At 64.9% G+C, this 9959-nt stretch overlaps 1 protein-coding gene across 2 annotated transcripts in view; it reads right to left on the bottom strand.

The window, feature by feature from the left end:
* casp2 (caspase 2, apoptosis-related cysteine peptidase) overlaps positions 1-9490 on the bottom strand; it is a 17660-nt gene extending 8170 nt beyond the window's left edge. The window contains exons 1-5 of one of the 2 annotated variants that reach the window (XM_060823085.1): positions 9416-9490; positions 6656-6824; positions 4879-5058; positions 2287-2356; positions 1763-1857 (exon numbers count right to left, since the gene is read on the bottom strand). In XM_060823085.1, coding sequence (XP_060679068.1) covers positions 1763-1857; positions 2287-2356; positions 4879-5058; positions 6656-6805 — 495 coding nt within the window. In that variant the 5' untranslated portion in view covers positions 6806-6824; positions 9416-9490. Of the gene's footprint in view, positions 1-1762; positions 1858-2286; positions 2357-4878; positions 5059-5637; positions 5665-6655; positions 6825-9415 lie in introns of those variants that run through there. The other variant, XM_060823084.1, reaches the window with a different exon arrangement.
* Between the last annotated feature and the right edge of the window lie 469 nt (positions 9491-9959).

Below are 9959 nucleotides of genomic sequence, written 5' to 3'. Positions count from 1 at the left end.
CACATCCGATAGGAGGGGAGAGAGAGAGAGAGAGAGAGAGAGAGAGTCAGGGACACATCCGATAGGAGGGAGAGAGAGAGAGAGAGAGAGAGAGTCAGGGACACATCCGATAGGAGGGAGAGAGAGAGAGAGAGAGAGAGAGTCAGGGACACATCCGATAGGAGGGAGAGAGAGAGAGAGAGAGTCAGGGACACATCCGATAGGAGGGAGAGAGAGAGAGAGAGAGAGAGTCAGGGACACATCCGATAGGAGGAGAGAGAGAGAGAGAGAGTCAGGGACACATCCGATAGGAGGGAGGGAGAGAGAGAGAGAGAGTCAGGGACACATCCGATAGGAGGGAGAGAGAGAGAGAGAGAGAGAGAGTCAGGGACACATCCGATAGGAGGGAGAGAGAGAGAGAGAGAGAGAGAGAGTCAGGGACACATCCGATAGGAGGGAGAGAGAGAGAGAGAGAGAGTCAGGGACACATCCGATAGGAGGGGGAGAGAGAGAGAGAGAGAGAGAGAGAGAGTCAGGGACACATCCGATAGGAGGGAGAGAGAGAGAGAGAGAGAGAGAGAGAGTCAGGGACACATCCGATAGGAGGGAGAGAGAGAGAGAGAGAGAGAGAGTGTCAGGGACACATCCGATAGGAGGGAGAGAGAGAGAGAGAGAGAGAGAGAGAGTCAGGGACACATCCGATAGGAGGGAGAGAGAGAGAGAGAGAGAGAGAGTCAGGGACACATCCGATAGGAGGGAGAGAGAGAGAGAGAGAGAGAGAGAGAGAGAGTCAGGGACACATCCAATAGGAGGGAGAGAGAGAGAGAGAGAGAGAGTCAGGGACACATCCGATAGGAGGGAGAGAGAGAGAGAGAGAGAGAGAGAGTCAGGGACACATCCGATAGGAGGGCGGGAGAGAGAGAGAGAGAGAGAGAGAGAGAGAGTCAGGGACACATCCGATAGGAGGGAGGGAGAGAGAGAGAGAGAGAGAGAGAGAGTCAGGGACACATCCGATAGGAGGGAGAGAGAGAGAGAGAGAGAGAGAGAGTCAGGGACACATCCGATAGGAGGGAGAGAGAGAGAGAGAGAGAGAGAGAGTCAGGGACACATCCGATAGGAGGGAGAGAGAGAGAGAGAGAGAGAGAGAGTCAGCGACACATCCGATAGGAGGGAGAGAGAGAGAGAGAGAGAGAGAGAGTCAGGGACACATCCGATAGGAGGGAGAGAGAGAGAGAGAGAGAGAGAGTCAGGGACACATCCGATAGGAGGGAGAGAGAGAGAGAGAGAGAGAGAGAGTCAGGGACACATCCGATAGGAGGGAGAGAGAGAGAGAGAGAGAGAGAGAGAGTCAGGGACACATCCGATAGGAGGGAGAGAGAGAGAGAGAGAGAGAGAGAGTCAGGGACACATCCGATAGGAGGGAGAGAGAGAGAGAGAGAGAGAGAGAGTCAGGGACACATCCGATAGGAGGGAGAGAGAGAGAGAGAGAGAGAGAGAGTCAGGGACACATCCGATAGGAGGGAGAGAGAGAGAGAGAGAGAGAGAGAGTCAGGGACACATCCGATAGGAGGGAGAGAGAGAGAGAGTCAGGGACACATCAGGGAGGGGGAGGGGGAGGGGGAGGGGGGGAGGGAGGCAGTGTGGGGGAGGGGGAGGGGGAGGGGGAGGGGGAGGGGGGAGAGGGAGGGGGGCAGTGTGGGGGAGGGGGAGGGGGAGGGGGAGGGGGAGGGGGAGGGGGAGGGGGAGGGGGAGGGCCCCGTCAGCGTTGTGTGGCCCTAGTTACCGTCTGGCGGTGATCCTGATAGAATCGAGCTGTGCTGGGCTGAACGGCCAGGAGTTCCGGTCCATCCCCACCATCCAGGGAATACTCCATCACATCTGGGGGGGGGGGGGAGACAGAGGGAGAGAGTCACTGAGGGAGGGAGAGAGTCACTGAGGGAGGGAGTCACCGCAGGGAGGGAGGGAGAGAGTCACCGCGAGGAGGGGGGGAGGGAGGGAGAGAGTCACTGAGGGAGGGAGTCACCGCAGGGAGGGAGGGAGGGAGGGAGGGAGAGAGTCACCGCGAGGAGGGAGGGAGGGAGGGAGGGAGAGAGTCACCGCGAGGAGGGAGGGAGGGAGGGAGGGAGAGAGTCACCGCGAGGAGGGAGGGAGGGAGAGAGTCACCGCGAGGAGGGGGGGAGGGAGGGAGAGAGTCACCGCGAGGAGGGGGGGAGGGAGGGAGAGAGTCACCGCGAGGAGGGAGGGAGAGAGCCCCCCCCCCCCCCATCCCGAGGTTGTGAATTTCTCTAGCGCCGCTCACAGCCTCACCTGAAATCCTGGCTCTCTTCGGGGGGGAGTGACTCTCCTGGACCGGGGACCCCAGCACCTCCCGGAGAGACTGGAAACAGAGAACACACCGGGGTCAGAGGGCACAGGGGGGAGAGACCGGGGTCAGAGGGCACAGGGGGAGAGACCGGGGTCAGAGGGCACAGGGGGGAGAGACCGGGGTCAGAGGGCACAGGGGGGAGAGACCGGGGTCAGAGGGCACAGGGGGGAGAGACCGGGGTCAGAGGGCACAGGGGGGAGAGACCGGGGTCAGAGGGCACAGGGGGGAGAGACCGGGGTCAGAGGGCACAGGGGGGAGAGACCGGGGTCAGAGGGCACAGGGGGGAGAGACCGGGGTCAGAGGGCACGGGGGGAGAGACCGGGGTCAGAGGGCACGGGGGGAGAGACCGGGGTCAGAGGGCACGGGGGGAGAGAGACCGGGGTCAGAGGGCACAGGGAGCACGGGGGGAGAGAGACCGGGGTCAGAGGGACCGGGGTCAGAGGGCACAGGGGGGAGGAGAGAGAGACCGGGGTCAGAGGGCACAGGGGGGAGAGAGACCAGGGTCAGAGGGCACGGGGGGGAGAGAGAGACCGGGGTCAGAGGGCACGGGGGGGGAGAGAGAGAGACCGGGGTCAGAGGGCACGGGGGGAGAGAGAGACCGGGGTCAGAGGGCACGGGGGGAGAGACCGGGGTCAGAGGGCACGGGGGGAGAGAGACCGGGGTCAGAGGGCACAGGGGGGAGAGAGTCCGGGGTCAGAGGGCACGGGTGGGGGAGAGACCAGGGTCAGAGGGCACGGGGGGGAGAGAGACCAGGGTCAGAGGGCACGGGGGGGAGAGAGAGACCGGGGTCAGGGGGCACGGGGGGAAGAGAGACCGGGGTCAGAGGGCACAGGGGGAGAGAGACCGGGGTCAGAGGGCACAGGGAAGAGAGACCGGGGTCAGAGGGCACAGGGAAGAGAGACCGGGGTCAGAGGGCACGGGGGGAGAGAGACCATGGTCAGAGGGCACAGGGGGGAGAGAGACCGGGGTCAGAGGACACGGGGGAGACCGGGGTCAGAGGGCACGGAGGGGGGGGAAGAGACCGTGGTCAGAGGGCACAGGGGGGAGAGAGACCAGGGTCAGAGGGCACAGGGGGTAGAGAGACCAGGGTCAGAGGGCACAGGGGGGAGAAAGAGACCGGGGTCAGAGGGCACGGGGGGGGGAAGAGACCGAGGTCAGAGGGCACGGGGGAGCAACTGGGGTCAGAGGGCACAGGGGGGAGCGAGACCAGGGTCAGAGGGCACGTGGGGAGAGAGACCGGGGTCAGAGGGCACGTGGGGGAGAGAGACCAAAGTCAGAGGGCACAGGGGGGAGAGAGACCAGGGTCAGAGGGCACGGGGGGGAGAGAGACCAGGGTCAGAGGGCACGGGGGGGGAGAGAGACCGGGGTCAGAGGGCACGTGGGGGAGAGAGACCGGGGTCAGAGGGCACAGGGGGAGAGAGACCGGGGTCAGAGGGCACAGGGGGGAAGAGACCGGGGTCAGAGGGCACGGGGGGGGGGGGGGGGAGAGAGACCGGGGTCAGAGGGCACGGGGGGGGGGGGGGGGGAAGAGATCGTGGTCAGAGGGCACAGGGGGGGAGAGAGTCCGGGGTCAGAGGGCACAGGGGGGAGAGAGATCGGGGTCAGAGGGCACGGGGTGGGGGGGGGGGGGAAGAGAGACCAGGGTCAGAGGGTACAGGGGGTAGAGAGACCGGGGTCAGAGGGCACAGGGGGTAGAGAGACCGGGGTCAGAGGGCACGTGGGGAGAGAGACCGGGGTCAGAGGGCACGTGGGGGAGAGAGACAGGGGTCAGAGGGCACGGGGGGGAGAGAGACCGGGGTCAGAGGGCACGGGGGGGGAGAGAGACCGGGGTCAGAGGGCACGGGGGGGGAGAGAGACCGGGGTCAGAGGGCACGGGGGGGGGGAGAGAGACCGGGGTCAGAGGGCACGGGGGGGGGAGAGAGACCGGGGTCAGAGGGCACGGGGGGGAGAGAGACCGGGGTCAGAGGGCACGGGGGGGGGGGGGGGAAGAGACCAGGGTCAGAGGGCACGTGGGGGAGAGAGACCGGGGTCAGAGGGCACGTGGGGGAGAGAGACAGGGGTCAGAGGGCACGGGGGGGAGAGAGACCGGGGTCAGAGGGCACGGGGGGGGAGAGAGACCGGGGTCAGAGGGCACGGGGGGGGAGAGAGACCGGGGTCAGAGGGCACGGGGGGGGGGGGGGGGGGGGGAAGAGACCAGGGTCAGAGGGCACGTGGGGGAGAGAGACCGGGGTCAGAGGGCACGGGGGGGAGAGACCGGGGTCAGAGGGCACGGGGGGGAGAGACCAGGGTCAGAGGGCACGGGGGGGAGAGACCAGGGTCAGAGGGCACGGGGGGGGAGAGAGACCGGGGTCAGAGGGCACGTGGGGGAGAGAGACCGGGGTCAGAGGGCACGTGGGGGAGAGAGACCGGGGTCAGAGGGCACGGAAGGGGAGAGAGAGACCCCCATCCCACTCCTCCCTCCTTCCACCTCCCTCTCCCTCCACCCCCCTCCTCCCTCCACCCCCCTCCTCCCTCCCTCCCTCCCCCTCACCCACCTCCCCCGTGCGGTTCTCCTCCTCCTCCTGTTGCTGTGGGATCGTGCTGTGCAGACTCTGGGCCAGGTGCTGCTGCCCGGTAGCGACCAGCGCAGACACGAAGGCGTCGAACGCCCGCGGCCCCCTCTTCGGCAGGATCCGCAGCAGCTCCACGTTCTTCCGGAACGTTCCGCCCACACCCTGGGGGGGGGGGGGGGGGGGGGGGGGGGGGAGAGAGAGAGATCGTCAAGGTGCTGGGGACAGGGGGGAGGGGGAGGGGGCGGGGGAGAGAGCAGGGGGAGAGGGAGAGGGGAGAGGGAGGGGGCGGGGGGGAGAGCGCGGGGGGAGAGCGCGGGGGGAGGAGGGGTGGGGAAGGAGGGGTGGGGGTGAGGGGGGTGAGGGTGAGGAGGGTGAGGAGGGTGAGGGTGAGTAGGGTGAGGAGGGGGAGGGGGAGGGTGAGGAGGGGGAGGGTGAGGGGGTGGAGGGTGAGGGGGAGGGGGTGGAGGGTGAGGGGGAGGGGTGGAGCGGGAGGCGGAGGGGGAAGGGGGAGGGGTGGGGTGAGGGGTGAGGGGGGGAGGGGTGAGGGTCAGGGGTGAGGGGGTGGAGGGTGAGGGGTGAAGGGGTGGAGGGGGAGGCGGGGGGAAGGGGGAGGGGTGAGGGTGAGTAGGGTGAGGAGGGGGAGGGCGAGTAGGGTGAGGGGGAGGGGTGAGGGGTGAGGAGGAGGAGGGGAGGGGGAGGAGGGGGAGGGGGAGGAGGGGGAGGGGGGTGAGGAGGGTGTACCTCGATGTGCTGCAGCATCTCCTCAGTGAGGGGTGAGGGTGAGGGTGAGGATGAGGAGGGTGAGGGTGAGGGTGAGGGGGGTGGAGGGTGAGGGTTTGGAGGGTGAGGTACCTCGATGTGCTGCAGCATCTCCTCAGTGAGGGTGAGGAGGGTGAGGGTGAGGAGGGTGAGGAGGGTGAGGGTGAGGAGGGTGAGGAGGGTGAGGAGGGTGAGGAGGGTGAGGAGGGTGAGGGTGAGGAGGGTGAGGAGGGTGAGGGTGAGGAGGGTGAGGGTGAGGAGGGTGAGGGGGGTGAGGGTGAGGGGGGTGAGGGGGTGAGGGTGAGGGTGAGGAGGGTGAGGGGGGTGGAGGGTGAGGGTGCGGAGGGTGAGGGTGAGGGTGAGGAGGGGGAGGGTGAGGGGTGAGGAGGGTGAGGGGTGTGAGGGTGAGGGGGTGGAGGGTGCGGAGGGTGAGGGTGAGGTACCTCGATGTGCTGCAGCATCTCCTCGGTGAGGGTACTGTCCTGAACCAGGTGCTGCAGCAGCTCCTCAGTGAGGGGTGTGAGGGTGAGGAGGGTGAGGGTGAGGAGGGTGAGGGTGAGGAGGGTGAGGGTGAGGGGTGTGAGGGTGAGGAGGGTGAGGGGGTGGAGGGTGAGGTACCTCGATGTGCTGCAGCATCTCCTCGGTGAGGGTACTGTCCTGAACCAGGTGCTGCAGCAGCTCCTCAGTGAGGGGTGAGGAGGGTGAGGGGGGTGAGGGTGAGGAGGGTGAGGGTGCGGAGGGTGAGGTACCTCGATGTGCTGCAGCATCTCCTCGGTGAGGGTACTGTCCTGAACCAGGTGCTGCAGCAGCTCCTCAGTGAGGGGTGAGGAGGGTGAGGGGGGTGAGGGTGCGGAGGGTGAGGTACCTCGATGTGCTGCAGCATCTCCTCGGTGAGGGTACTGTCCTGAACCAGGTGCTGCAGCAGCTCCTCGGTGAGGGGTGAGGGTGAGGGGGTGAGGAGGGTGAGGGGGTGAGGGTGAGGGTTTGGAGGGTGAGGTACCTCGATGTGCTGCAGCATCTCCTCGGTGAGGGTACTGTCCTGAACCAGGTGCTGCAGCAGCTCCTCGGGAACCAGCTCCTGGGCCAGAGAGACCCGGTGGGAGCGGAGCAGTTCCTGGTGTTCCCGACTCATCCCGCACTCTCCCCTCATCCCGTACTGTCCCTCCGTCCTGGGAGAGAGGGAGAGAGACAGTGAGTGAGGGAGAGAGAGAGGGACACTCATCCCGTACTGTCCCCTCATCCTGGGAGGGAGGGAGAGAGACAGTGAGTGAGGGAGAGAGAGAGGGACACTCATCCCGTACTGTCCCTCCGTCCTGGGAGAGAGGGAGAGAGACAGTGAGTGAGGGAGAGAGAGAGGGACACTCATCCCGTACTGTCCCTCCGTCCTGGGAGAGAGGGAGAGAGACAGTGAGTGAGGGAGAGAGAGAGGGACACTCACCCCGTACTGTCCCTCCATCCTGGGAGAGAGGGAGAGAGACAGTGAGTGAGGGAGAGAGAGAGGGACACTCATCCCGTACTGTCCCTCCATCCTGGGAGGGAGGGAGAGAGACAGTGAGTGAGGGAGAGAGAGAGGGACACTCATCCCGTACTGTCCCTCCGTCCTGGGAGGGAGGGAGAGAGACAGTGAGTGAGGGAGAGAGAGAGGGACACTCATCCCGTACTGTCCCTCCGTCCTGGGAGAGAGGGAGAGAGACAGTGAGTGAGGGAGAGAGAGAGGGACACTCATCCCGTACTGTCCCTCCATCCTGGGAGAGAGGGAGAGAGACAGTGAGTGAGGGAGAGAGAGAGGGACACTCATCCCGTACTGTCCCTCCATCCTGGGAGAGAGGGAGAGAGACAGTGAGTGAGGGAGAGAGAGAGGGACACTCATCCCGTACTGTCCCTCCATCCTGGGAGGGAGGGAGAGAGACAGTGAGTGAGGGAGAGAGAGAGGGACACTCATCCCGTACTGTCCCCTCATCCTGGGAGAGAGGGAGAGAGACAGTGAGTGAGGGAGAGAGAGAGGGACACTCATCCCGTACTGTCCCTCCGTCCTGGGAGAGAGGGAGAGAGACAGTGAGTGAGGGAGAGAGAGAGGGACACTCATCCCGTACTGTCCCCTCATCCTGGGAGAGAGGGAGAGAGACAGTGAGTGAGGGAGAGAGAGAGGGACACTCATCCCGTACTGTCCCTCCATCCTGGGAGAGAGGGAGAGAGACAGTGAGTGAGGGAGAGAGAGAGGGACACTCATCCCGTACTGTCCCTCCGTCCTGGGAGAGAGGGAGAGAGACAGTGAGTGAGGGAGAGAGAGAGGGACACTCATCCCGTACTGTCCCTCCGTCCTGGGAGAGAGGGAGAGAGACAGTGAGTGAGGGAGAGAGAGAGGGACACTCATCCCGTACTGTCCCCTCCATCCTGGGAGAGAGGGAGAGAGACAGTGAGTGAGGGAGAGAGAGAGGGACACTCATCCCGTACTGTCCCCTCATCCTGGGAGGGAGGGAGAGAGACAGTGAGTGAGGGAGAGAGAGAGGGACACTCATCCCGTACTGTCCCTCCATCCTGGGAGGGAGGGAACGGGGGGAGATAGAGTCCGTTCAGCCCTTCGCTCCCCAGTCTAGCCCCCAGGACGCGGCAGGGTAGGGGGAGAAATACAGTCCATTCGACCCATCGCACCCTCCCTATCCCTCCGCCACCTGCCCACAAACCCCCCCAGAGGAGGAGGTGGGGGTGGGGGGAGGGAAGGGAAGGGGGGAACGGTTCGAGGTAGAGCCCATTCAGCCCCTCTATCCCCAGTCTAGCCCCGAGCGAGGAGGGAGGGAACGGGGAACATATGGAGTCCATTCAGCCCCTCTATCCCCAGTCTAGCCCCGAACGAGGAGGGAGGGAACGGGGAACATATGGAGTCCATTCAGCCCCTCTATCCCCAGTCTAGCCCCGAACGAGGAGGGAGGGAACGGGGAACATATGGAGTCCATTCAGCCCCACTATCCCCAGTCTAGCCCCGAACGAGGAGGGAGGGGACGGGGAACATATGGAGTCCATTCAGCCCCTCTATCCCCAGTCTAGCCCCGAGCGAGGGGGGAGGGAATGGGGAAGATATTGAGTCCGTTCAGCCCCTCTAGCCCCAGTCTAGCCCCGAGCGAGGAGGGAGGGAATGGGGAAAATATGGAGTCCATCCAGCCCCTCTATCCCCGGTCTAGCCCCGAGCGAGGAGGGAGGGGATGGGGAAGATATGGAATCCATTCAGCCCCTCTATCCCCAGTCTAGCCCCGAACGAGGGGGGAGGGAATGGGGAAGATATTGAGTCCATTCAGCCCCGCTATCCCCAGTCTAGCCCCGAACGAGGGGGGAGGGGATGGGGAAGATATCCAGTCCATTCAGCCCCTCTACCCCTGAGCAAGAAGGGAGGGAACGGGGAAGATATGGAATCCATTCAGCCCCTCTATCCCCAGTCTAGCCCTGAACGAGGAGGGAGGGGGGAAACGGGGAAGATACCGAGTCCGGTCAGCCCTTCAATCCCCAGTCTAGCCCCCCTGGGACCCGGCGGGATGGGGGGGGGGGAGGGAATACAGTCCATTCGGCCCATGGCAGCCCTCCTATCCCTCCGCCAACACCGCCCCTGGAGGGGGGGGGGCGGAAGGAGGGAAGAGAGAAGAGCGGTGCGATAGGGAGACCATTCAGCCCCTCTACCCCCCACCTAACCCCCTCCCCCCAACAAGGGGGGGGGGATGGGGAGAACAGCTCCCCCCCCTCCCCCACATGCTCCCTCTCAGGTCCGCACCTGGGGGGTGGGGGGGGTCCAGGGAGGCTCTGACGTCACAGGGCCCCTGCCCCGGGCTCCGGGAGACCCCGGGGGGCCGGTTCCAGGAAGTTTGGGGCGACCGCCCCCAGCGGCTCGGCGTTGCTCCTTCCCCAGGGCTTTTCCCGCCGGCGCGAAGAGCCCCCGACTTCCGGGTTCGGCCGCGCGAGGCGCGCCGGGAAGGCGGCCGGGAGGACCGCGGGCGGGCTGGGAGGACCCGCGCGGGGCACGCCGGGAGGACGGCGCCGCACGCAGAAGAGATAGAGCCCTGTCATGGCCGCCATCTTGCCGCGGACGGGCCCGGGGCATTGTGGGACCGCGCAGGGTCCTCCCAAACTCCCACATGGAAACATCAGACAGCCCGCATTCAGACACTGTCCCCCAGGAATTAACACCAACTTCAACAGTTTATATTATTAATGTAATCCCCAAATACCCAGATATTAATTTACCCCATCCCAGTTTATATTATTAATGTAATCCCCAAATACCCAGATATTAATTTACCCCCATCCCTGTTTATATT

Source organism: Hemiscyllium ocellatum, unplaced genomic scaffold, assembly GCF_020745735.1.
Source record: "Hemiscyllium ocellatum isolate sHemOce1 unplaced genomic scaffold, sHemOce1.pat.X.cur. scaffold_3366_pat_ctg1, whole genome shotgun sequence".
Taxonomy (NCBI): domain Eukaryota; kingdom Metazoa; phylum Chordata; class Chondrichthyes; order Orectolobiformes; family Hemiscylliidae; genus Hemiscyllium; species Hemiscyllium ocellatum.
Note: the sequence above shows the minus strand (reverse complement) of the source record. Positions and strands in the feature narration are given on the sequence as shown.